The sequence below is a fragment of the Thamnophis elegans genome, chromosome 1, assembly GCF_009769535.1.
Source record: "Thamnophis elegans isolate rThaEle1 chromosome 1, rThaEle1.pri, whole genome shotgun sequence".
In the NCBI taxonomy this organism is placed as follows: domain Eukaryota; kingdom Metazoa; phylum Chordata; class Lepidosauria; order Squamata; family Colubridae; genus Thamnophis; species Thamnophis elegans.
In genome coordinates this window covers 10,261,297-10,289,088 of record NC_045541.1, presented here as the reverse complement: position 1 = coordinate 10,289,088, position 27,792 = coordinate 10,261,297, and the positions used below count along the sequence as shown (strand labels likewise).

Below are 27,792 nucleotides of genomic sequence, written 5' to 3'. Positions count from 1 at the left end.
TCTTAAATCACATGCTGATTGCTCCTCCTGCCTTTGTCCTATCTCAATAAAAGGGGCTCCCAGACCCCCAATCTGGGTCGCCTCATCCCGAGAAAGCTCGTGTCCGTGTCTTTTCTCAACATTGGCCTCATGAGCGAACCACGGGTACATCACAATCTTCAAGAATTTGAGAGTCTAAGTGTCATAAGATTCTGGCACGTTTAAAGAAAATTTGAAGTAGCAATTGAGATACAAGTTTTTAAAAATGTGGCCTTGGAAGCTTTCCATAAGCATTGCATGGCTCCCAACTTTTCACTGCACAGCTGCAGCCCGTCTCCTTCTAGATTAAGAGTGTTGTCCCTGACCAACTAATACTTTCCCTGCTAACCCTTGATTCAAGTCACCACAATGTGTGAGCCTAGAACAGACGTCCCATTTAAACCCCAGGTTTGCAATGTCATCTGAAGTTGAAATGAATGTTTGCTAATCAATTGTCAATTTTCCTTTCCAACCTCCAGATAGTTAAGTGGGAACAGCAGCCACAAAACGACAACTTGAATGGCATCTGTTAACCACAGGCTTCATTTTTCTTTTACATTGGGCCTGAAATGTGCTGTCTTTCCATATCCCACATACAATGGCTGCTATCATCAGTTAGACATCTGTGCCATTTCCCCCTTTTGAACAAGAATGTTACCATGAGCAGCCACCATAAAACTTGCTGGTGGATATTTGGTGTGATGTTTATTCACTAAACATTACATATTGTACATAGCCTCCTAATAATATTTCAACCCCAGGTATACACCTATTTTAGTGTATAATCCATAGCCATGTTTCAATATTCAATAAATATCCAGTTTTGAATTCATTACTGCTTCAGTAGAGCAAATCATAATGGAAGAAAACAGTGGACATACGATAGGAAAATATTTGGTGGAGAAAAGAAAAAATAAAGACCCAAACCTCAGGGCAATTCAGTACAAAAGCCAATTTTATAACAAGTACTTTTTCAAGATAAAGACACAACGATCAAAATGTGAACGTTTCTTATTTATTCAAAAGCTAGGGTATGACAAAGACAATTAAAATGTAATATGCCACCTTTTTACATAAATTGCTTGATGATCTGAGACTTCTTATATGTCTCCCTGCCCAAAAATGCTCACACACAAATAACCATTAATATTTTATACACAAATGTTTATTTCTCAAACAGCCCCTTTCAACACAAGGAACAGATTCTTAAATCCTCATCAAGGTGATTTCCCCTCTCCCATCTTCTCAGCAATCATTGTGTTCTTGGTCACTACTGGCTTTAACACCAAAACAAAGACATGTTATTTAAAAAATCATGCTATTGATTTCTAAGCTCTGCCTCTGACCATTCTACGGTACTCTGCAGTGTCTTAAAAATTGTACATCACCAGTTCTGAACCAAATATGGAATAGCTGTCTATTGAACACAAAACAAATGAGAAATAAAATTACAAGACATAATCAAGTTCGTAACGAATGTAGGTATTCTTTTCATCATTGTAGATTCGTGGATAATGTGCTATTAAAGCATCCTGTGAACCAATATAGATGGAATTATAAATCTTCCAATACACATCTCTGACTTTTCTGGCAGGGTGAAACAAACCCTAGGAAAAAAAATAGAACCAGAAATTAAATTGCACTTAAGTGAATCATCTTATTTACTGATCATTTTACAAGAAATGGCATTTTATGACATGTCAGAAACCTGTGTATCATGTTATTCAGTTAGCTCCTCCTTCCTAGAAATACTTGGCAAAAGTTTTGAGAAGTAGCTTACATAATAGACCACAAGGGTGTGGCAAAAGTCACATTACAATAATGCAAAAGTTCTTGCATCTAGCCACTGCCTTTCTACTTATTATTTGATTTTATACTTTGTGGTTTATGTAGTAAAATAATTTTATTTTACATATTATTTCTTATCATATGAATCATTCAGAAAATTTTCTACTAGCAAAAAATAATCTTGGAAGATTTCATTATCTATATTCATTCACGAACCATATACATGGAATCTTGCTACAATTCTTTTCTATAGTTCAACATAAAGAAGTCTTTAAGACAGCGGCAGGATACACTTCAATTAAATAATTTTCCTGATTTAATAGTCTTTTTAAAAATTATTCAGGCAGGCATTTTTATCCAACTTACCTGTAAACAATACTGCAACATCCGGCAAGGTCCAATAGCTACCCTTAGGCCCTCCAATGCTCCCATAACTGCTTGGATGACATGAGGAGATGTCTCAAACACGTTGGGCCACACATAATTTAGCAAGTGATTCAGAGAGTCCTCACAGCCAAACCCATATACTCCAAGCGACATATGCTGCACTACTGCACTAGCTGTTTGCCTGTGCACCAGATCCCTGAAAAAGAAATTGTACAGAAAAAAAATTATCAATCACTTCCTCCCTTTTTTTTTCTTTCTTTCTTTCTGCCAGCAACCTTACGTTGAGCCAGGAGTTATTCTATCTAGTTTGTAAAATAAAATCTTTTAATATCAAACATGACCGTTCATCCTTTTCTCTTCAAGTCTTGGGGTTGGTAGCTAGCAGGGTTAACTTCCCCCCTTTTGACTAAGTTAAAACTGCTTCAATACCACAAAAAGAAGAAACAAAACATTGCCAGGTCAACTAAATTCCTAAAACAGATCAATATAAGGTGTGTCAAAAAGAGAGAAATTAGAGGGAGCAGCAGTACTTCAGCAGTACTTCAGCAGCCCAATGGCCTGACTCCCCAGCTCAGATAAGTTGCAAGATAGGGATAAGTAGATGGATGGGTAGAGAATAAAAAGAATATCAAAAAACAAAAGCATTCTATCGCTACCCTTGCTTCTCCTTTACTTACACAACCAGTATAAGGAATAGAGGCACCCTCTATCCCAGCACCTATTCGTGCTCTGGAGCTGAATTGCTATTCAAATAATTAAACAAGGGGTAAGAAAGGAACTGTTCCTTCTCTTCTCATTTCCCTTCTACTGTTGGGGTAAAGAAATATAATAGGAGAATTATCATTTAAGATAATTTAACTCCAGACCATGGTAATTACTGTATTTCAAGAAAAGCTATATACTGTAATATAACTCTCAAATATACTAATGATCCATTTATTTAAATACATAAAGGAGTTCCAAAATTAATTATTACCTATATGTGTATTCCTTATGTCCAAGAAACTGAAAACCACATTTTTCAGCTACCCCAAAAATTCTACATCTCAATGAGCATGTCTCTGTGGTCCTTCCACACCGCCACAATCATGAACCTAAATAATTGGCTTAATATTTGTTAGGTTTACTATAACCAGGCAAATAAGAGCAAAAGAAACAATAAAAAATAATTTAGTGTGGAGTGAAAAATTACCTGTCCATTAAAGCATCTTCAAGTAAGGGGGTAACAGCGTAAATGTAGTCTTTTCCCATTTCTCCAATATATTCAAATAGGAAAGAAAGAGATTTTAATACACCATTCTGAACATTCAACTCTGGAACTCTGTATTCATTCATAAGTGCAGGAAGTACTGTAAAAGGGGAACACGTTTCAGCCACAATAGCAATTGCCACTGTTGTACACACTCTGTTTTGTCTTTCTTGTACTTTCAAATTATTTAGCAGGGTTGCAAGCACATCATGGGGCCTAAAATAAAGGAAAGATAAAAATGTTACAGAAAAATTACAGTTAGAAATCTATCTGCCTGCCACAAGTAATTCTTCTCAAGAAAAGATTTCTTGTTGGAAATGTCACCAATTACCAGGAACACATTATCATATGTCGTGGACATGTAGAGACACAAAAAGCTATTGGGTTAAAATACAATCATGGTTAGAAAAAATGATACATCAGCCCATAGAATTTAAGCCAGAGATATTCTTATTGGGTATTATACCAGAGAAATATACTAAAGAAGAGTCATATCTGATTGTACAAATAATAACAGCAGCTAGAATTGTATTTGCACAAAATTGGAAAGCAGACAAAATCCCATCAGGAGAGATAATAAAGAAGATATTAGATTGTGCAGAAATGAATAGGTTGACGTTGAGAATAAAGGACAAAGAGGAATCAGTGTACTACAGGACATGGGGCCGATTTTATGATTGGCTTGAAAAAAAGATACAAATAGAAAGAGAAAGGAAAAAAGCACAAAACAAATAACTCAGACGACACATTATTAAATCAAGGGAAGGGGGAATAAGAAAGTATGAAAATGTAAATATACAGGCGGAAAAATGATATGAATTGACAAATGTTAAACAGCAATTATAAGAATGTATATTTAAGAATGAATTTGAAAGGAAAAAATAAAACTTTTTTTTAAAAAAAAGATTTCTTGTATTTTTGTTATAATACGCTTACAAAATCGTATGAAACTAAATAAGTAATTTTATACATAATTATTACACAAGCTTACAATAATCATGGGAAAGCTCATGTGATAATGTCTGATGCATAGTATTTTCCTTGGTAAAAATTCTAATTGCTCACAATTAATCAATCCACAATTTTATTACATATAATGTGCAGCCAGATTATCAGATTTTTTTTTACTGCTAACTTAATTTCTTTTGTTTCTTCTTCTTTCCAATTCTGTCACAATATTACATTAAATGAAACCAATGCCCTCTTCTGGTTCAAATGTTAGATTCTGTTCAAGAAATTAATTTCCGGATAAATACATAAAATCTAAGCTAGGTGAAATGTTTAAAGTGAGAATGTCTTGCTACTAACAACCAAGACATAGATAATTATAATAGAATTAACTGCAGCATTAACCTTTCATTCCCCATTTAAACAAATCAGTACAGGAAGCTTATACTTACCCAATAGCTTTTGCAATATAACCAAATGTATTCACAGTAGCTCTTCTGATAGCTTTCTTATGTGCTTTTAACAATTCAAGCAATTCAAAGCAAATCCTCATCCATTCCCTTGCAGAAACATATTCTGCCCCTCTGGAAGAAAGAAGAAATGGTATTAATAATAGTAATAAAGAACATTTAAATACATTTGCCAAATTAAGTGAAATAGTAGAGATGATCAGGGCTTCTTTCCCCAAAATTATAACCTCTAAACCAAAGCACCTGCCCACGATGGCATTATCTATCCTGATAGATACAGTCACTCTTTATGCTAAAGTCTTTCTGTGCTTTTCTCTATGCAGAAAATGACACTGAATAAGAGAGGATTTCTGGGAAGGAGAACAGCCTTGTCCAGATTTCTCTTGGACAGATACAGCAGTCAGCAGGTTGGAAATTTTCTATATGTTTGAAATGCACTGCTAAATTTTGAGGGAAAAGTAATGATGGAACATATTTAATGAGGACAGAGGCATTAATAGTAGGCACATGGTCTTCAGCAGAACATTCAAATTTCATAAATTCTGTACAGGTAGACGACCTACAACCCACAATTGAGCCCAAAATTTCTGTTGCTAACTGAGACAGTTGTAAAGTGAGTGTTGCTCCATTTTGTGACCTTTCTTACCGACAGTTAAGTGAAGCACTGCAGTCATTAAGTTAGTAACATGGTGAAGGGGATCTGGCTTCCCCATTGACTTTGTTTATCAGAAGGTTTCCCAAACATGACCCCAGGACACTGCAACTGTCATAAATATGAGTCAGTTGTCAAGCATCTGAATTTTGATCATATGACCATTGGGGATGTTGCAACAGTGGGAAAAATGGTCTTAAGTCACTTTTTTCAGTGCTATTGTAGATTTGAATGGTCACAAAATGTACTATATCGTAAGTTGAGAATTACTTGTATAAATTCATTTTAAGAAGACATATTTAACTGTTGATAATGTTGTGTTACAAAGGCATTTACCTGTCTGCAATACGTCCAACCAAGTCAATACAATTCTCTTGTACTTTTTCATGCCTGTTCTTCAAGATAGGTGTGAGTCTTGGGAGCAGATCTTTAATTGGAGGAGTCATTTTGTGCATACCTGTTAAATATAGGAAACAATACATTTAATCTCCATTTCTGTTTTTCAAAGTAAAAATGTCACTCTAACCACAACTAACATACATACTTACCAATGACGTTCACAATGGCTTTAAGAGCTCCTAGGATACTGCCCAGTACTTCAGGGTATTCTTCACCCAAATACTCATACAATACCACACCCAAGTGACCCATCAATTTTTCCTAGGACCAAAAGACAAAGAAAAATATACTTAGAATTCAACAATAGCAATATATAGCAGTAGACTTATATACCGCTTCATAGGGCTTTCAGCCCTCTCTAAGCGGTTTACAGAGAGTCAGCATATTGCCCCCAACAATCCGGGTCCTCATTTTACCCACCTCGGAAGGATGGAAGGCTGAGTCAACCCTGAGCCGGTGAGATTTGAACCGCTGAACTGCTGATCTAGCAGTAGCCTGCAGTGCTGCATTTAACCACTGCGCCACCTCGGCTCTTTAAACAACAGCAGATGTTTATGGAAGAAGATAGCAAACAGTGAATACCTCTTGACAGGTTTTCATGACAACTGCAGTACGAGATATCAGGTCGGCAGCTTGCTGTCTCACTTTGGCTGATTTGTTGTTCAAACGCCACAACACTGTACCACAGATCTGGGGCAAGTATGGTTTCACTCGCTTGCCAAGAGCATTTACCACTGTACCAAAGCCATTCAACATCACTGAGTCCTATCAATAAAAAAAATTAGACCAATGTTAAAATACTGACAGTTGTGTTTTTTATTGTCACATTACAGCAAGATTAGATTCTAGGCTGTTATCTTTTGACATGACTTGACAAGCAAGAAATATTACAAGTACTAGAACTGTAGTTCTCTGTTAGCAAAATAATGCAAGAACTTTTAATAACTTAACTCCAGCCCTTACATTGAAATAGATCAATTCCATCTTGAGAATGTTTAGCAATGATGCCCATTGAAGAGAATTTAAGAATTTTAATGTTAATTTCTATTCTAGTGAAAAATGGACTAAGCTGCTCCCAAAAGCAGGAAGTATTAGATGAAGAAAGCTGGAAAGCTCTTTCCCATCATGAAAAAGATGCTGATTATTTACTGGAGCAGAGAATAGCTTATCTCAGTCAAAGCACAGCCCTAATGAGAGATGAAATATTATCTCATTACACAGACCTTGTGTATCTCTAACATATATTAATTTGCCATATGCAACAATCAAGTGACTTTTGATGGCATAAATATGTATTTCCAACATTTCCCAATATTCGTCATAACTTGAGTTTAAATCCAGAATAGCTTTTGTGAGTATATTCATATACCTCTGTAGTCTGTTCTTGGAAGGCATATAGAATGCCATCAATAAGTTGTTCTTCCAACTTGTGGTCAATGTCAGCTGCACCCAGATTCCCCATGATCTTTTCAATGGTTTCCATAACCATTTTCCTGTATTGCTCAGCTTCATCTTTCAGATCGTCCACAATCCTGGAAATAATTTCTGCAGCTCCAACTTTGTTTGCAAGCTCCACGGTTGTGTCAACCAACTACAACGAACACAAAAGTTTGCGGAATCAATGATCAATTTAGAAATTTGGAACCATCTCAATTACATTTCCAAACAAAAATAATGTATTAAAGATAAAGGCAAAATGGATACATCTGGATTTTTGAAAAGTACACTAGATACTATCACAAATTAGCTGCCACGTAACAGGTAATCAATCGCAAAGTAAAACACGAAGGAACACCCCATTTCCTTCCCCTTTAGGTATATATGTATCAGGCACACAACATGTATTCCTTTTCTTTTTTCTTCTAAGCCGATTATCTCTGCTTAGAGACCTCTACGGATGTTCCCAATTCCACTTCCTAGCAATTGTAATTAAATGTTGTCCAACAATAACCATCCTTTTATTTATATTCTGTTCAAAGTAATTATTAAGAATTACTGTTAAAATTTACAGTACTAGTGTCGATAATAGTAATACCTGTCTATAATTTCTTCTATCCAATGCCATTCTATGCTGCCAGAAATGCTTGAAAAATGGAGGCAAAATTTCAGTTTTAATGTAGTTTGCTTCAACACCATCTGTGCCACAACACTGCTTTACCACCTGAAAAAAAAAAAGACAAGCTAATGTAAAATTTTCCATAAAGACGGTATTCTACCAAGTGTGCTTTGTGCATCTCAAATAAATACAATTATTTGGAAGAGCATTACAGCGAGAATAGGCAACACTGAATGTGTTTGCATATGTATAGTGATTATGCTAATGCAGAGCTGGGAATTTAGCAATATCCAGAGCGCTTACAGGCTTCTCATATTTACATTAACAATCTTTCGAATCTCCTCAGAAACCAATTAGTTCGAAATTCAGCTCAACCACTACTTCATTAGCAAATCTTAAAAAGCTGCTATACCTTTATTTCAGAATATCTTTCAAGATTATTTAGATAATGGACAGGAACATAACATACTTTTAATATTGTGAAGATTAATTCTTCAGCTAAAGTGAATTGTAGGTGCTAAGGTTAAGAACCTGAAGTTCTTAATATTTTTTAGTTTTACCACCGTCTCTACATTTATGTACACCTCTCTACTTTTATGCATCTCGGAGTCATATCCATTTTTCTTTACCTCTCGGATGCCGAGGCTTCCACCAGCAGAACAAAGCAGAATCCAACAAATTCTTCCACGTTCAAATATACCTACGTACCTTCAACACAATCTTCTTCATTTCTTCATCAGGAGACTGAAACTCTCTGATAAGAATGAGCATTACTTCTCTGGTATAGTAGTTGGCATACTCTGCATCCATAAGTGGAATAAGATATCCTATGGCTTTCAAGAAAGCAGCCAGACCCTAAAAATATATATATAAAACAAACATTATTATAAATAACACCACCTGTTAACTAATATTACCTGGCTGATGTTAAATTGGACATACCTTTCCTCTGTGTTGACGTATGCCTTTCCAGAGGGGCTTTAGAACAGAGTCAAAGGATTCAATACCATATGGGGTCGCTGCTTCAGCTAAAGCAGCAATGGCTAAAGCACTAATGGTGCGTACTTTCTGTTGCTCATCAACCAAGCCTGCAAAACAAATACGTAGTTTATTCTCCATTTTAGATTTCTTACCTATTATAGTGTGGGAGGGAGGAGTGTAATAACTATGTTGCCATTTTAAATATGTATTGTTAAGGAGCAGGGGGGGAGAGAACATCTAATTTATATTATTAAATAAGGAAGGTTCAGACAACTCCCTTACTGCTTTCAGATAAAGAGAAAGTCTGGTTTTTTTCAGACATTCAAGGATCTGCTCTACAGGGTTAGCCATCTAGACTAATTTTTGAGATAACACTTGGTGGGAAATCAGCAACTGTCCTCCTAGACGTCTCAGTGATGGCACCTTTGGATGAACATGATGGCAGATGGAAAGTCTGCAACAGGTACTAGGTCATATAAACTTTGGGATAGACAAGACCAGCAGCAGAGTGGCTTTTGATGGATTTTAGAATGATAGAGCCCAGAAAACAAAGATATGAAGGCAAAGAAATAAGCAGGAAGTTTTTCTGAATTGTAATGAGATAGCAATAGCAGTTAAAACTTATATACCGCTTCATAGGGCTTTCAGCCCTCTCTAAACAGTTTACAGTCAGCATATTGCCCCCAACAATCCAGGTCCTCATTTTACCCACCTCGGAAGGATGGAAGGCTGAGTCAACCTTGAGCCGGTGAGATTTGAACAGCCAAACTGCAGTCAGCTGAAATAGCCTGCAGTGCTGCATTTAACCACTGCACCATCTCAGCTCTTAAATATCAACATACTGAATAGTTTGTTTTATCAGAGATAGCCACATTTTTGACATAAGATCCTATACTTCAGCAAAATCCATCTAATTGATATATACTGCTTCTATCCTATCAAGTCAGTATTGATTTGTCATAATGAGGGCTAATTTACTGAGGAATTTAAAGGATGAAGATCAACTGTAAGTTTTATTCTCAAATGTAAAGAATCTATTACATTTCAAAAGGAATAGAGAAAAAGACTGCTTTAATCCACTTCATTTAGTTGTTACAAATTATTAACATCCAATTCTAAATCATTCAATCTCATAGTTACAGAACAACAGCATTTAACACACTTACCATGTTCAATAATTTCAACCAAACTCCTGAGATGGGGTAAAATTGCACAACCCATAAGAATAGCAATTTGCTGCACAATCTTGATGCCAGTGTGTCTGGCTTGCCAAGACTTCTTGCTTTTGCACACAGCTTTTAAAAATGGTAACAAGGATGGAATTCCTAGGGCAGAAGCAACAACAGCAAAAGCTCGAGCTGTTGTGTTACGAACATATTCATCCATGTTATCAATATCAGGTCGCATGGTAGAGATCATTGTTGCCAGCCCAGCTGCCTGAATGGACCAAAAAACATAAGAATCTGTTAATCCAACCTTAAACCAAAAACACTGATGCCCCATATTTGCCATTATTGGTTGCTTTTCAATGATAGAATATGGCTTAAAGTGAAACATTCTTGTTCTTAACAGGTCAATTTTATGTGCATATCAATAGATCAATTCAAATTGTAGACAACCATTTGGCATATCTGTTCCTCCACCTGTAAGCTAGTATCTGTTAGTATCAACCCAATAGATTAGAAAGACATATTACCTTAGCCAAGTTGGAAATGATTTCTCTGCCTTCCACTCTAGCATAGTAATCTTCATCAATCAGCAAAGGTTCAATGACCACAAGAATCTAAAAGAAATTTAATGAAAGTCAAAACTCATGGAAATTAATGTTTGATACAAATAATGTAATATTAATTTTGCAAGCACAAACAAAACCTGTCTCTTGTAAGATAAACACTTAACAATCTAAATTGATAGCTTAAGAATTTGATTTAAAGGTTAATTTTGGAAAACTATACACACACACACACACACACACAGAGAGAGAGAGAAACCATCTGAACTAATCATTTAACAAGATAGCAATTCATAGGTAATACTAAAGAGTCTTTTGAAGGACTGTTTAAAACCTGTGCCTTGCCTCCTCACTCTCTGTTGCTTATATGGCTGGGGAGTGGAAGAAATTAAGGTTCATTTCAACTATCTCAATATTTAATAAATTAAAACGATACATTTAACCAATTGCTAAAAAAAGGCCAACCCCATGGACTTTTTTTTTTTTAAAAAGAAAGCCTATAATTTGTTTCTAATCACAATGCTCTGTTTTTACACAATGCTAATTCTCCTGTCATTTGGAAGAAAGTGAAGGGAAAGGAAAAGTGCATGAATCAAAATTACACAAAAGATTAGAAGCTTGCACATGAAATCCTATATCCTAGAAGAGTGTTACACTGCAACTATAGCCAGTGTCATTCTACATTTACGTACAAAATATAGTTACAATTATGAGTTTGCAAGTATGTAACACGCTGAAATACTACATTCAGAGACACAAACCTTGTGCACATATGGCCGGACTAAGTCATCCAATTTATATAAGATTCTGTCAATAACTTTCACAAGCAAGTGGCGTTCTTGATCTTCAAGGGTTGGAGACATCAGAAGGGGCAAAATTTGATTGAACAATGGGCCAGCTCCAAATTCTCGAGCTTTGTCAGTAATCTGTCGCAAAGCAGCCTATGGAAGCAGAAGAAAAAAAGCATAGTATTATATATAGTCTGTTCACTCCAAACATCTACCAAGTCAAATAATCAGTTATAAAGGTACACTGATGTTACATTTAACACCACAGTGCATTTCTACACAGGAAGCATTTTAATTATGAAACGTAAAGCAAACAAGCGTATTTCAGAAGAACAGTGTCAGGCCAGCAGCCGGTTGCTTTTAGGATCTTTGGCCTGCCACACTAATATTCTTTTCTACTAGTCTGTTTCATTAGAAGGAAATTGGGAGAGGAATAGTAAGGATAGAATGTGTTGTTGTCAAAATAAAAAAAATCCTTTCTAGAAGCCCAAGGTCATCCTTTGTCTCTACACCTCTGAGCCTGACCAGAACTGGATGGGTGAAACTACCAGCATGGCAGTGGAAGATTGGACCATGTGATGGATTTCTGGGTGTGGGGGCAAGATCATGAACTTTCAACTGGGTGGGAAACCCAGGAAGCTTTCAGATTCGGGTTTTCCACAGATGTGCCAACGTGTCGCTCTTAATAAATTGGAAGTTTGAGGAAAGTTCTGCCTTTGACTCTGATTTAATTTTGGATGATATTTGGAACGCTGACATTAAACCGAATCACTCTTAAAATAAATCACCAGCAACGCCGGCACGGGGGTGCTGGTGAGGGGTGCTGACTCCCAACACTGACCTGACCCGGTCAGTGTAAAATATCAGCGAAGATGAAAATAGAGCCTTTGAGAATGGAAGCAGAGGACAAGTTGCTTCTCTGCAACCCTTCCACTTTTGCAAAGGAATCTGAGGAGGAGGAAGGCAAGACATTTATAGCATCTGGGAAGATGTGGTCTCAGCCGGAGGGGGTTGGAAAAGCTATTTCAACACAAGGCTTGAGGGGACCAAAGCAATCACCCAATAGCCGACAAGATGATTGGAGCCTCCCAGACCAACTTGTGTAGCCAAACGTGAGTGGATGCTCCCTCTTCTTCCCCAGCCAAGGCTTGGCAAAAAACTGGAGTGGAGATTTTGACTCCTTCCATACAGTGATAAATGAAATGACCCATTACCCTGCAATTGAGTCGAAGACAGATTCCCTATTAACATGGGGAATTCAACCCAGCCAGCAGGAAGGGGTTTGGCCAACATATCTTCCTAATCAGCCATCGATGTTTGGGCTGCAGCCTGTGAATCAAGCACCACCAGACTGGGCTTTCTTCCCAGATCATGGATGGAAGAGATGCCAGTGGGCACCTGCTTGACCACCAACATGGGAAAATCAACCCAGCCAGCAGAAAGGGGCTTGGGCCATACCTCCCACTAGCCAGCAACTGATATTTGGAAAGCTGACAAACAGCTTATTAATAAAGTATGTGTGCGCGCGCGTGTGCGGATAGACACACACCTATCTCAAAGCTGAAAGCAATCTAGGAACAAAGATAAGACAAAATGAACCAAAAGTGGGAGTAAAAGGAAAATGCCATTGATACAGAAGTAGTCTATTTTACCTTCCTCATTGGAGGGGTACCATTTTTTATCTTCAAAAGCAGTTTCATTATTTTTCTTTCTTTCTGTTCCTCTGGACTAAGAGTTGATTCATCAACATCAACCTGTAATTGTCACATATATGCAAGATTAATATAGATTTACTTGAATTTCTTCACCAAAGAACACAACACTCTCAGACCAAAGAACTCACCAGCAGTTTATCAAAATACTGTATGTCATCTGGTTTTAGGAAAGGAAGATTTCCTGAAGGCTGGTCATTGACACTCTTCATAGTTCTGTCTTCTGTTTGCATGTGGAATCCAGTCATACCACCCAAGGGAGTTGGTGTTGCTGTAAGTTTACGAGCTGGAGTACGAATAGGAACATAACCTGCTGGGGGAGGGAGAACCTGAAGGGGCAAATAAGCACATAGTCACATCACAGAAGAAAAAAGGAATGTCGTACTTTAAATTGAAATGAGCTATGTTTTTTCTAGGAATAGTTTCAATTTATTTGTTAAGATTTGTTATTTGTTAATTTAGACACTGCTTTATTTTAGAAGCTCAAGGGAAGAAGCCTGTAAGACAGCTTGGCCCAACAGAAAGCAACTAACTAGTCATTCAATGACCTTCCATAGCTCTACTATTCCAGACACAGGCAACAAATGTCATGACTTGGAGTTTTCGTCATTTTACCCTGAGCACTATTGTACATTGCTTCTGGACTGAACAGTGCTGGTCCTCAAACTCTCTTCTGGGAAACAATTCTGTCCAAGGAGAATGTGAGGTACAGAGTCCAAGTAACCCAGGCCATCACAGTCAATTCTAAAGCCCTCTCCCCAGAAAACATGCATTAGTGATATGGACTTCTTGAATATCACTATTTAAATGCTGGAAAAGTATGAATTTGCCAGGCACCCAGCTCTGCCATCTTGTAAAATGTGCTTGTATCTCGTCCTACTTTCAAAGAATTGTTAGGGATAATTTTTAGCTCCTACTGATGGAACTGCATTAGAGGATGTTGAGGTCAAAGAAAGAACAACATGGAAAGAGCTGAAAGTTAGGATCCTCCTCAAAAATCTATTAACTCTCTTACTGTTTAATCAGAAATGAAGACATTTTGAAAGTACCTTAAAATCAAATCAAAATGTGGAGGATGAATTAGCTGTTCAACTACTTTGGTTCATTCTTTGATCTTTGAAGTTCAGTCTAATTTTCGAGATCATGCTAAATTTTAGAATCTTCGGCTTTTTAAGATATTTCTTTTTCATAGTTCATATAGAATCAAAATATTTTATTCCCATTAGTGATATGTAGATTATTTATACACTGAATTTATCACACAGCTACTATAATTGTACATGGTTTATTCCTTACCCGATAGCCCTCAGGAAACATTGCATCCAACTCTTCATCAGAAAGAGGTCTATTTCTTTCATCAATTTCTCTTTCCCATCGCCAAGCTTGGAGTTGTTCAGGAGTCATGCTCATTATGTGCCCTATAAAGAATTTGTTCAATATATGAAGTACATGGAGACAACATGCATAGTTTAAAGAAAATTCTTGGTCATTTCAAGTCATTGTGATAAGTAGTATATTTCTAAACATACTTTTAACTTCACCTGATAACTATGAAGTTTGAGTAAAGCACAAATATGAAGCATTAGTATGACAGTATCATGGATATTCAGGCTAACTTCAGCATTAAGCAATTATGATTATAGAATAGGATTTCATTTGTTCCTTACATTCCTTTTTCCAGAATGCTCTAGTATGTTCCTATTCAAGGCAAGTGTCAAGCAGGGCAGATGTGTGCATGTGCACTTCAATTAAACTTAAGAATAATGAAAATTCTACTGGCCAAAGATCCCTTCTCATACAATACCACTGAATCTAGCAGACATAACTAGAGTTTTGGCTATTAAGGCAACTGAAATTACCTGGTGTAGGTGTTGCCATGTTCATAGCTGGTGTACCAATTGGTGTTTTGCCTGGTGTTAATACAGGGGTGCTGCCACCCATCTGACTTGCTGGTGTCTCATCCCAACGTGATTTTCTTTTACTCGCTCCAGGAGTTGGCGTTTCACCAATGGAATCACCCCCTCGATCAGTACGAGGAGTTTCTGCCCATCCACTCCCATGTCCTGGGGTATCTGGAAAACAAAATCCAAACATTTCAAATTGAATTCAGTTCACAAATAGAAGTAAAAACTTTCACAGTACTTTTATCTAATCTCCTAATCTCAGGTTTATCTATTATAACTAAACCAAGCAAAGTTGTATTGGATTATTAGTTTAATTTCTGGGACTGATATACAGGGAGCTTACTAATATGCATTATTGTCTTGCTCCTCTGAGCAAAAGACCTTCAACATACCCCAAATACATTCTTTTTTTAAAAAAGTGTCTTATTAGGCTATATTCTACTTTTAGCATAAGTATCAATGAGAACTAGGGGGACAAAAATCAAGTTAAAAGAATAAAAACTCCTGAACTCAAAAGCTTTCCAACAGCATACTAAATAAACCATTGGTCTCATTTGAAATTAAGATAATCTGCTAAACATAAGGTAGTAATTTACTGATTGATACACTAGACTAAACATATTTTAGTATGTTTCACAAAGAATACCTCTTTCTGTTTTGGGAGTCTCATCCCATCGATTCTTCCGAGCACTGGAAGTTGCACCTCCATGTCCGGGTGTTACATGACCAGGTGTATCACCACGCCCAGGTGTTGCAGCTCCTGCTGGTGTATGACTAGGAGTCGGATCCCATATTTTAGATCCAGGGGTTGCTCCAGGTGTCTCACTACCCTTTGCACGACCAGGTGTTTCATCCCACCGCAGTGACGGAGTATGTCCAGGTGTCTGAACAAAACAAAATATAGTTTAAAGAAAAAGTATTTCGAGATAACTTTTTGCAAAAACACCTATCATATCTTTCAACAGTCTTATGTCTGATTCAAATGACAGGATACATTATTCTTTTTAAAAATGTTGAAGCTTATATCTGCAGATTCATTTGCATTGATGGATTAATTTAGAAATGGCACAGAAGAATGTTGTCCTTGCTTGAAACAGGTTATCTGTTGAGCACTATTATAGCTTGTCCTATTTTTATTTCCAACTTGGCAGATAACAAAGTTAATGAATAAAAAAATAGAATGTGCATTAAGATGTTACCTCAGCTTGATCCCAGCTAGACAATTTCTTAGGTGTGGCACCAGGAGTCTGGTCAGCAGTCTGGTCCCAACGCCGTTTACGTTTTGATGGTGGCTGGGATGCAGCACCATTGACGACTTTAAGTTCACCAGCTTTAGCCTTTTCTGCTAGTTGCTGTCTAATTTCTCTCTGTTAAAGAGAAAAGATTATGTCTCAAAAACTGTGAACTAAAAAATAACTCCACAAAGTCATTGGTACATTCATATTTTCTAAATGGATCCACATTTTAATTTGGGATGTAAATGTTTCTACAGGTTAGCATTTCTAATTATTGGCATTAATCAATTACAGATGATCCTCCTTTAACCAGCATTCAGCAGCTGTTCAAACTCATAACAGTGCTGAGTAAGTGGCCTTTACAACCAGTCCTCATACTTATGTTAGTCAGTCTCCCCATGGTCACGTGAGCATCGAGACGTTCACCATTGGCTTCCAAAAAGAAAGTCAATGAGGAAACTGTCACAAATGGCGATTTGCTTAATAAATGGCAACAGGAAGGATAAGATCTGCTGCCACTAAGCAGCATGTCAAACAAGTACATTGCTTAGCAACAGAAATTCCAGTCCCATTACCATTATTAAGTGACAACTACCTGTATTGCCAAATAAATAAACCTAAACCACGTATATAAAGGGAGTGGCATATATGAAGCAAAATACAGAATATATTGGTCTAAATTTTCAAAATTACCACAGTATTTCCTGGCTAGTGCAAATCACTGTTGTTTTTATTTGAACAAGTATTTATCTGAATAATTTATGCTCAAATTATACTTACATATGTGATTTAAACATGTTTTATGCACTTGTTAATTAACTATGTATGTCCATGTGTGTGCATGAATTTACAATATATCAAACGACAATTTCTTACATATACTAAGAGGATATGAACAGTAGTATGATTTAAAGTGGGCCTTGGCAAAGCATTATCTATTCAGCAGATAAATCAGCCTACTTCATGTATAATACCAAGCCAGAATTTTTAATCCATTTATTGAGACAGGGATATCGCCAGGCTTTTAAATGTTCATATAATTGTATATTATCCATATTTCATGTTTTAGATCTTGATAAGTCTTAATGTTAGGGAAACCTCTCTGTATGTTGCGTATCATTTTCCTACAATATTCTCAAGTATTCTGTCTCCAAAGCATTGCAAGAACTGAGTAGTGGTCATTAAACAAAGAAGAAATACAGCAAAAGAAGGCATCAATTACTAGTGGTTCTTCAGGAACTCCTCAACATGCCATGAACTAAGAAAAGCCTTGCCTAAGAGAAATAAAAACTGAAAGTTAAGAGTAACAATCTTAACCAACTAACCTCTTCTTTTGTTAAATGTTGTTCACGCATAACATCCATATATGTTCTGGCATTCATTTTAGGGTCAGGTGTCTTCCCACCTGCAGAAGAGAACAGCAACAGGGCAAAAGCATAATAAGTGCAAGAAAGGCAGAAAAGTTGGCTTTTAAAACTGCTCTATTCTAACTTTACTTTATTTCAAAATCAATTAATTTTAATATTTTGACTGATTTAAAGAAATTATATGATTCTTACTTTTATTCACTTTGCTGATCAATTTAACCTGTTTGAACACAAACATAACTACAACAGCTTAAAACAAATATTTTAAAGGAGATAAGAATGATAAAATGACAAAACAGTTAAGAGTCTTCAGAAGTGATGGGTTCCTGGGTTGCTAATCCGGAATACGTACACTTTCGTGCCTTTTGTCTCCATCAGCAGTTCTGACTTCAAGCAGCAGAATAGAAGCCTAGAAAATTATCTCTTTACCATTAGTAACACTTTGGAAAGATATTTATAATCAACACATTACCTTGTTCAAGCTGATAAAGCCTATGATATCTGACTATACGTACTACTGTAAACCTAAATAACTCAAAATTGTTTTATCATAGAAATCAGTGTATATGTTTGATGAATCTGGACAATGAACCCCAGATTCTTAACTTTGTGGAGGCATGTTAAAAGGGCTTCACTTTAAGAGCACCCAATTTCTCCCCCCACTTATTCTGAAGGTATAATTATAACTGTGAACTGATTGCAGTACACTGTTTTTACCATAAGGCTACTCACAGGCAAAAAGTCTTTCCCCACATCATAAATATTAATTTGAACCTTGAAATTTATTCTAACTTCAAATATTTACAGAAGCCCAGCCATATAGTAACAATCCTATCTAGGATGCACTATTTTTAAAGTGCAGATTGGCTATACCAGTAGTATAGCATAAGTATTTAGGACAAAATAAAATTCTTAATACATTTGCTATGCTGAACATCAATGCCCAATTGGCAGTGTCATTCTGACACCAGCTTTGATAGGACTTTCCTTTGGGATACTTTTTCACCATTATCTACACAGGATGTGTTGAACTGCACCCTTAAGAATGCAGACAGGACTGGCATATAGCAGTACTGCTGTAGGAAAGAAATTAAGGACAGTTAGTATGGGCCTGTGAATTCTGACAATACATGTTTATATCAATGACAGTTAAGCAAGTAAAATCCATATCCCTATTAATTCATGCAGGCTGAAATGCCAATTTACAAAAACCTGCAACCAGTTATAGTTTTAATCAACAGGTGCTCTAAGGTTCCTTGTCAAACTAACGCACCCAAGGAAAGCTTCCATCAGGTCCACAGATACCCATTGCACTAAGCTAGGTTTATAAAATTTATCAGAATAGATCTGAACTACTAAAAGAAACAAATGTTTGTAAATGTTACTTTTGTTTCTCTCAAAAACTTCTTGAAAATTCAAAATGTGAGAATCAACTGCTCCTGTTTGTTAGGTACAATTTTAAAAGCAGTCATTCTTTATGTTCTACTTTTGGATTGAAAGCATCCAGTAAGTTGGAAGATTCTTGAGCACTAAATATTAAAATCACTCAAAGTACAGCATATATAACCAAAGCAATAAGAAAAGAGAAACCTTTAACCCTTTGTGTTTCTATGGCAATGGTTCATTATTTTCTTGTCCTTCTACCTGGAAAGAAAATCTGTATTATAAAGGATGAACAAAATGGCAAACTATGATTTTAAACAACTTTCAAGGTGTATAAACTAAAACTCCTGAATTTTCAAGCATGCCAACAGAAATCAAAGGGCTAAAGATAATTTAAGGAAACAAAACTGATAAAATTGAGTGAAAAATGAAAATAATTTACCATCTGCAAAAGGATCAAGGCGTTCAGGGGAAATAATCATCATCCGTCTCCGATTTTTGTATTCATCTTCTCTGTCGGCAATCTTTTGGGGGCGATGTTCAGCAAATGGATCATACTAAAAGTGAGATAAATAAGATTTAAGTCCCAATAAAATTTGCAAGTGAAGGCTGGAACAATCTCTATCGTACTCAAAATCTGTTCTGGAGTGTTGAAAGACATTCTGGAGAACCAGGGAAAAGACAAACTGAAGACAATTATGGTAAAAAAAAAGACCTTCGTGTAGCTGTACTGAGCATTTGCTTCAACAGTCTATAAGGGTAGTGATTAGTACTGTTACTCTTTAAACAATTCCTTATGGTAAAATGCCAACATATGGGTTTAAAAAGGCTTTACATTTGTAGTCACATTTCTACATCATAGAAGTCAGATGAATTAAGATGTGCTAATCCTTCAGATTTCAGCATAATTATTTTCAAATAATACATTCTACAAAACTAAAGTGCCATCAATCTCCTTTAAGAGGGATAGGTAATTAATTTTCCCAAGGAGCCACATGAGAAACAGGGAATGTTGCAGGCGGCCAAAACAGGACTATAAATGTGCATAGGCAGACACACATACATATATGTAAATCGAAAAAGTCATCTTCAAAATAAAAGTAAAGCAGTTGTATTGCATTCTTGGCATATATGTATATTTGATTTCTAATTTCCAATTGACCTCACATGGGCTGGACAAGATACCCAAAGGGCTAGATATGGCCCGGGTGCATAAAATGCCCAGGTCCGCCTTAAAATATCCCATCAAAATGTATTCTACTAAAATAAGGAATCTTGTTTATGTATAAATTATCTCAATTAGAGATAGCCCTTGCTTAATTACTATAATTGGGACCAGAATTTGTTACTAAGAAAACGTTAAATAAATCATGTAATCATGCCTCCTAGTAGAGGCAGTTTCTGCTGTGGTCATTAAGCGAGGACCACACAATCCTTAGGCAAAGACCTCACATTTGTTTTGGCCTGCATAAACAGCCTCCACTTCAATTCCTCCCCTACTATTACACCCCTTCCACCTTGGGCCTTTTGGACTCCCTGCCAATGTTCCCTCTAATTTTTTTTCAATGTGCGTGGAGAAGTATAGTGTTTGAGCGGCACATTTTCATGCCTGAGCGCCTGAATTTTTTTCACAGATGTCACCCAAGACAACAATGAAATCAGTGTTATTTGAAACTCAGTTATGTTTATTCAAGGTATCCACTTAATTAAAAGTGTTATATAATATCAGTATCACTTATAATACTGCAAGTCTGCAATATTAAAATACTTCACATCTACACATTGTGGGTAAAACACATAATAGAGCGAATGTGTTCTGTTCTTGCGGAGAAGGGAATATTTACCCATTCAGTCTGCCTTCAGGTGTGTTTATGTATGTTATCACACCTGTACTCAATTCCTGAGTCCCCACATCTTCTCTCTGTGGTACACATTACAGGACATTTTACACAAGAAATGGTGACAGTACTTAGAAATTCCAGGGTTCAAATTCTTACTATTAATCACCACAGCTTAAACACAATAACAACTAAGCCAGACTTTTTTTAAAAATTCATCCTCCACCCACTTTCTGCCATCTTTCGTTTGATTTCCCCACGGCTCCAGGTTAATTTAGGAGGGGGGGGGAGAGAAATCCCTTTAAAGGTGGAGGAGGGGATTATTCTACCATAATTAAAAATAATCAAAGGGGGAGGGAGGGAGAGCGGTGAACGAGCAGTTAATTAAAGATGGAGGTTCAAATCCTGCCAACTTCAAATAGAGCCTTCTTTTGTATCCAGCGCTTCTATCTTATCAAAGGGGGGAAGGGCTTCAGGTCTCCTAGAAGCTGGGGGGAACCGCGATTCGGATTACAAAAACGGGAAAGTCCTTCAGATTGGACACTTTTAGGCAAGCAGGGAGGAAGAAGCGAGTAACCCCGTGAGTTTGCGAGGGGTGGAGCAAATCCGAATCAAACCCAGCCCGCTCAGGCTGCAAGTCATTTAGTAACATATTATATTGGTCCCGAAATCACCTTCGGAGCGCTTGGAACTGACTTCCCCTCTGGCGGCCAAAGGTAAAGGCGGTTTTAAAAGAAGGAATAGGAAAAGGAGCACTTTCTCACTTTTCTTCCCCCTCGGCTTCAGCATGGAAATGCCCGATAAAGGCTTTTCAACGGGAGGCGGGGACAGGGCAGAATCTGAAAACGGAACCATTTTAATCAGTCCCTTTAACCCGCTTCGCTGCCCTTTCTGAAGCCTCCGCTGCCAGGCGCTGCCTTTCCCCCCCATCTCGGCTGTGTTTTCAGCTTCTCTTCCGAAGCACCTTCTATAAATAGTGCGAGCGGGGGAACAAGGGATGAGTTTAATTTGCTTTTCAGCGTGCTAATTGAAGGGGACGGTGGTTCATTTCTCCACGTCAATCTCCAAAGGGGAGCTCAACCTCATCAAAGCCTCGATCCCGTTAGCTGGGGTTTTGTTATGGGGGGCATGTTTAAAACAAAAAAATCATTGCGCGGCAGTTGGAAACTGCTGGGCGGCGTCTTGTCATGTGTGCGGCTGCGCAGCCGTGAGGGAACATTGCTCCCTGCACAGGATAGCTGGTAAAGAGACCACTGTATTCCACTGACCCCAGTTGACTCTTGCTGTGTTCTTTGTTCTCCTTGGCACAATATATATACACAATATCATAGACACACACACACACACACACACACACACACACACATATATATAAATATAAAATACCTCTGTATATTATTGTATTAATATAGTTTAAATTCACCTGTTCAGTTGACTGTGGTATGTCATTAAGTAATGCCACTGGTGCATGATACCCAGGCTTCTTCTGGCCAAGTAAACTTGTAGAAGAATAGTCGTCGTCATCCTACATAAATCAAGATGATTAGGAGAGATCAACACTATTTTTATTGAATATATTTTTGTACTAAAATAATTTAAGATTTCTTTTAAAATGTAAATGGAACTTTTTAAGCATAACTGTTAAACAACTGAATCCACAAACTCTTTAAACAATGCAGTTGTGCTGTTGCTAATTAAAATAAGTTACACTTACATCTTCAAGTTCAGTTGCTGCAATTGAAGTTACATATCCAGCAAACCTGCTATCACTTCCACCATAGATCTCTTGATCATAATACCCTGTAGAATCAAGGCCAACTCCTTGAGCTTCATCAAGCGCAGCTTTTTTGCCTTGAATTTCTCGAATCTGAGCTTCAATGTCTGTGAAAAAGTTACAAGCCAATATTATACACATTTCAAAACAATTTAATAAACATATTGAAGGCACTACATTGACCTTTTCTATAACTTGTGTCTTCTCTCCACTCTTAATTTATGAATCTTGGCAAAATTGATTTTTTGAGAGCTTATATATTATTTCTCTGTAAGAGCAATTTAAATATATAATTTGATGAATGTTCTAGTACACAGATCTTGGTGTTAACAACAATGATATGAATATGCTTTAAAAAGCATCAAATGCACAATTTCTGCCAGATTTTGAGAAGTTTAACTTTATTCCCAGTCAAATTTGATTTGTGTGACTCCATAAACCATAATAAATTTTTGACAAGAGTGAATTTTTGAGAGACATAATGAATGACAGTGTAACTACACTCTAACCTGAGTCACACAACTGTCTGAAAACACAAAAACAGCCAGGAAAAACCTCCTATATTCATTCATCATATTAAAAAAAGGGGTGAGTGTGTTCTTCCTCAAAGTAATCTAGCAGAATCAATTTTTCTGCTATGGTGCTGCAGGACAATTGGTTTTGCGTGTCCCACAGCAGCATTTTTAGCACTGTTAGAGATTGGAAGTACCAACATATTAGGAACTGGTCCCAAAGTTTCCTAATCTTTCCACCCTCTTTTTAAGATTTTGAGATGGAGAGCAGAGAGTATCCACCTTCTATTACTCTGTATGTTAAATGCTTACAATTAATAAACCAAGGTTTATATTGTTGGCTCCCCTCTCCTCCATGCATAGGAAAAGCAAGTATTAAAGCATTTTTAGAGACTACTTAAGTTTCACATTATGTGGGGAATGCATTTTGTTTTAACCAAATGTATTCAATACTATGTCAAATCATATTTTGCTTAAACCATATTGCAATATATTCCAGCTCCATATTCATCCATAATGCAAAAATACATTTTTTCAAGAGAGAAAAACTTTAATTTGTTCTTGTGCATAAATGAAAAAGAGCACATATGTCCAACTCTTATTTGAGGGCAGTCTCCAACATACCATTCACCAAATACAGTAGGGCAAGGTAAAAAAGGTAAAGATTTCCTTGTCCAGTCATGTCTGACTCTAAGGCATGATGCTCAATTCTGTTTCCTAATGAGGGAGCCAGTATTGTCTGAAGACACAATCATGGTTATGTGGCCAACATGATTATATGCTAAGATGCCCGAAATACTGTTATCTTCCCACTGAAGTAATACCTATGTATCTACTTGCATCTAGATACTTTCAAACTGCTAGGTTGGCAGGAGCTGGGTCAAGTAACAGGAGCTCACCCCCTTGCCTGGGGCTTGGGATCTTGAACATTGGCAAATGTAAGTAACTCTGCCCACACCAAACAACTGGCTTAACCAATATTACAATTTTGTAAAAATGCTACCCATTACTTTTTAGAATAAAAATAATGGGTCATATTATCAAAAAAGTTACAGATAATTTTGCAAAGCTTAAAGTTCTTCTAACTTATCAGAGAAGATATTATATGCCAGGACTTTTAATCATGTGAATTGAAGTGAGAAAAACACATTAAGAACATTAAGAACCACACTTAAATAAAGGCTGTGCTTGCATCACTTTAATTCTTAGAATTCATTCTAGAATCTTTGTTCATGACTTTCAATTCTGATTTATAAGACTGGAACAAATCAGAAGTCTGAATTCAGACATCACAATGCACTTTGATTAGTTGTTTTCAATCTATCCAGCTTACAGCAACAGTCAAATGGAAGCACCTGAGCAAAATACCCTGCCATTCTGATCAATCCCAGTTAGGCAGGAACTCTTAAAGTTATTTCTTAATGTGACATGCAAATACACTGTCTCTTTTAAATAACTAATACATAGTATCTAGCGAGTAATACATGAATATCTAGCTATGGTATCCAGCCATTTCAATGAACTGTTATTTTTATCCAACTCTCAATATGAATAAACCAACTTCTTATTAAAACCTTTTTTGCTTTATTAGTGGTAAGTCATATAATTTTTAATGTTTCCCTGAATATTTTCAGCCTATATCCAAACAATCATTTTTCCATTAAAGAAACTGACTCACAAGACTATTAGGAAAATTCTCAAATCTCTTATTAAAGAATACAATTACACCAAATTTGGCTCCCTTTCCATTCCTGGCTTTTCCAGAAGATTCTATGCCATGCGAAATACATGCCAGTTTAATTTTTTTAATTAAATTTTGTGGAAAAATTGATGAAATCTCTTCTGATCAGTTTTATATATATGGTATTAATTTTAAAACATATATTATGTGGCACATTCACTGACTGCTATAATTAGTAGATAATTATTAAATAATTATTTTGGATCATTTCCCCCATACATAAATAATAGCTCCTTTTGTACGTAATGGGAACACTGAATTTTCATTTAATTTTTCCAATTATCTTTATAATTGTTTCTAATTATATAATTTCTAGTTTTCCTAAAATCTTTAATACTGTTCAATGTTCATCAATCATTCATGATGTGTGCAGTTTAAAGTGAAAAATCCATTTTCTCATTATCTTTTAAAAAAAAACAACCCTAAGACACTCAACTGCATTGATACATTTTGAACTTCCTATTGAAAAGAACAAGCCAATCTGAAATAAAAAGTTAATAAATAACCCAGGCAGGAAAAATGCAAAAAGCACTGCAGGGTGTTCCTCTCTTAACAGAAGCCATTGAAGAGGTGGAGTAAATACCATATGTCAAATACTCGCAAATTACATTCTACAATATGGTATGCCACATACTGAAGATTACAAACTGGTACTCTAGGTTCAGTAACAGAAACAAATAACATTTTTGCCTTCTAACTGCTTATAATTGCTTCAGAAAGGCAGAAGGGTCAAAGTACATATGACTTAAACGTGCTAGATCTATGTTTTTAATCTTCAAGAATGCAACAACAACAACAACCCAGTGAGGTAGATTAAGAGTATGCTTAATACATTTATTAAGGGTAAATCATAATCAATCAGAATAGAACTGGAAAGGACCTTGGAAGTCTTCTAGTTCAACCCCCCTGAACTAGAATTGGGTCAAGCCGTTTCAGACAGCTGACTGTCCAGCCTCTTCTTAAAAAAACCTTCATTAATTTATTAAATGTGCTTAATAAATTTACTAAGAGTTAATCCTACTCCTAGTAGTAATCCTAAACTTTACCGCAAGAGTGCTGTTTATTAGTCAATCTAAACGTGGCTTCATCCTAGTTCAAAACCGTAACCACACCCCTCCTCCTCCTCTACGCTGAGGCCTCTTCCTCATGTCTTGTTTCTTGCAGGTTTCCTTCGGTAAACCCCTTTTGCACCTTTTAACCGTCCTACGTTAAACAACGAAACCCACCCCCCACCCCCAAAGCAGGCTGCCTTTCGTCGGACGCCCAATATCGAGAGAGAAAACGGGCCTCGTGTCCCAACACACGTCGATCCGAATCTACTTATTCTCGCCCGTTTTTTTTCCTCCGGTCGCGCAAGTTTCATAAACAACCAGTATTGTCAAATAAATGTCTTCGTCGTTTAACGAACAAAAAACATTCCTCCATTTTAATCCCGTGAGCGGGCAACGGAAGAGTGCGCGCTTACATCGGCGTGGGGAAGAAACAGATGGCGGTTATCTGACGGGCCCATCCTAACGCCCAGCTCACACCCAACTTCTCCAGCCGCCCTCTGGGCCTTTCTCACGACTGAGCTCACCGACGACACGGAGGCCGGAGGGAAGAGGAGCGGGGCAAGCGGGAGAAAATCGCTCCGCGACGCCATTAACGCGCAGGCCCCCAGGCCCGACGTAGAGCCAGGCGCTTCACCCGCCCCGGAGTCTCTCTCCTCACACCCTGCGCTTTCTCCTCGACGCCTTGGCGACCGTTTGAAAGGGAAGGCGAGGAGAGGCGGGCCAGAAGGCCGAGGCCCAAACTTGAAAGGCCGCGGCCGTTTCTTACCTTCGTGGGTCTTGGCGATCTTCGCCATTTTGTGGAGCTCGAAGAAAAAACGGGAAGCGAGATGGAAGGGGGCGCCGAGCGCCTTCTCGCGACGACGTCAACTTCCGCTAGTGGGTGGGGCTGCGAGGGACGTTCCCGCGCAGGCGCGGAGGAAAGAGAGGCCGGTTAAACGGTAGATCGTGAAACCTGCAGAGTCGCTCGAATGCACTGATAGCCGAGGTCCTTTCCTTGGAATTCTGCCCTTTATATCCCCGTTCTAACCACTTCCTTCGGAAGGCCACTCATTGCGAGTGTGTCCCGAGAAAGTAAGTACCCTATAGCAGTGTTTCCCAAACTTGGCAACTTTAAGACTTGTGGACTTCAACTCCCAGAGTTCTTCAGCCAGAAGAGCTAGCTGGAGAATTCTGGGAGTTGAAGTTCACAAATCTTAAAGTTGCCAAGTTTGGGAAACACTGCCCTATAGCAGTGGTCTCCAACCTTGGCAACTTTAAAACTTGTGGACTTCAACTCCCAGAGTTCCTGGCTGAGACCTGAAGACCAAAGGTCTTAAAGTTGCCAAGGTTGGAGACCCCTGCCCTATAGGTCAGGGGTTTCCAAACTTGGGAACTTTCAACAGTTGTGGATTTCAACTCCCACAATTAAGTCCACAAGTCTTAAAAGTTCCCAAGTTTGGAGACCCCTGCTGTAGGTTAAAAAGCAACAGAGATCTCTATAGGTGGCAAAAGGAGCAAGTTTGTGTTTATTTTTCAATGAGACTTTCAAACTTTTATTTCCCACTCCAGTCCAGATATTTGACGCTCTTGATCCTGACTTTGGTGGGTGAGAGTTGGAATAGGAGATAATAATAATAAATGCGGTGTCACTTGCTCGAACTCGAGAGGAGCTTTTGAGGATTGCTCTGAGTGTAAAATTCAGAATAACAGCTGCACCATGCCTTAATAGCGAGGCCTGAATGATGATGGACTTCATTTCTGTCTGCTTATGGATCTGGATCCCTTCATGGATAAAACTGCAATATGTTTTTTTCTTTAAAAAAAAAA

At 37.4% G+C, this 27,792-nt stretch overlaps 1 protein-coding gene across 3 annotated transcripts; it reads right to left on the bottom strand.

The window, feature by feature from the left end:
• Positions 1-1,011: 1,011 nt before the first annotated feature.
• SF3B1 (splicing factor 3b subunit 1) lies at positions 1,012-26,861 on the bottom strand. Of its 3 annotated transcripts, XM_032209210.1 has the most exons (25): positions 26,753-26,860; positions 22,622-22,788; positions 22,331-22,432; positions 19,512-19,626; positions 17,645-17,724; positions 16,284-16,451; positions 15,731-15,968; positions 15,040-15,252; positions 14,477-14,598; positions 13,312-13,509; positions 13,121-13,222; positions 11,442-11,621; positions 10,645-10,731; positions 10,115-10,385; positions 8,910-9,055; positions 8,676-8,822; positions 7,947-8,072; positions 7,281-7,502; positions 6,494-6,676; positions 6,061-6,172; positions 5,849-5,969; positions 4,843-4,974; positions 3,386-3,658; positions 2,173-2,389; positions 1,012-1,625 (listed from the first exon to the last, which is right to left on the bottom strand). In XM_032209210.1, exons 1-25 carry the CDS (start codon positions 26,778-26,780, stop codon positions 1,467-1,469), a joined length of 3,909 nt encoding a protein of 1,302 aa, XP_032065101.1. In that variant the 5' UTR covers positions 26,781-26,860; the 3' UTR covers positions 1,012-1,466. The 3 variants fall into 3 exon arrangements, with proteins under 3 accessions (XP_032065101.1, XP_032065109.1, XP_032065119.1); XM_032209218.1 differs by lacking the exons at positions 19,512-19,626; positions 22,331-22,432; positions 22,622-22,788; positions 26,753-26,860 and adding an exon at positions 18,039-19,446; XM_032209228.1 differs by lacking the exons at positions 1,012-1,625; positions 2,173-2,389; positions 3,386-3,658; ... (16 more) ...; positions 16,284-16,451; positions 17,645-17,724 and adding an exon at positions 17,851-19,330 and having other exon boundaries at positions 26,753-26,861.
• Positions 26,862-27,792: the final 931 nt, after the last annotated feature.

Coding starts and splice junctions, on each gene's coding strand:
- SF3B1 (XM_032209210.1), bottom strand. CDS start 26,780: ATGGCGAAGATCGCCAAGACCCACGAAG. Junction 10,386..10,644: donor TCATTTCCAACTTGGCTAAG/GTAATATGTCTT, acceptor TGGTCCATTCAG/GCAGCTGGGCTGGCAACAAT. Junction 3,659..4,842: donor TATATTGCAAAAGCTATTGG/GTAAGTATAAGC, acceptor CCTTTATTTTAG/GCCCCATGATGTGCTTGCAA.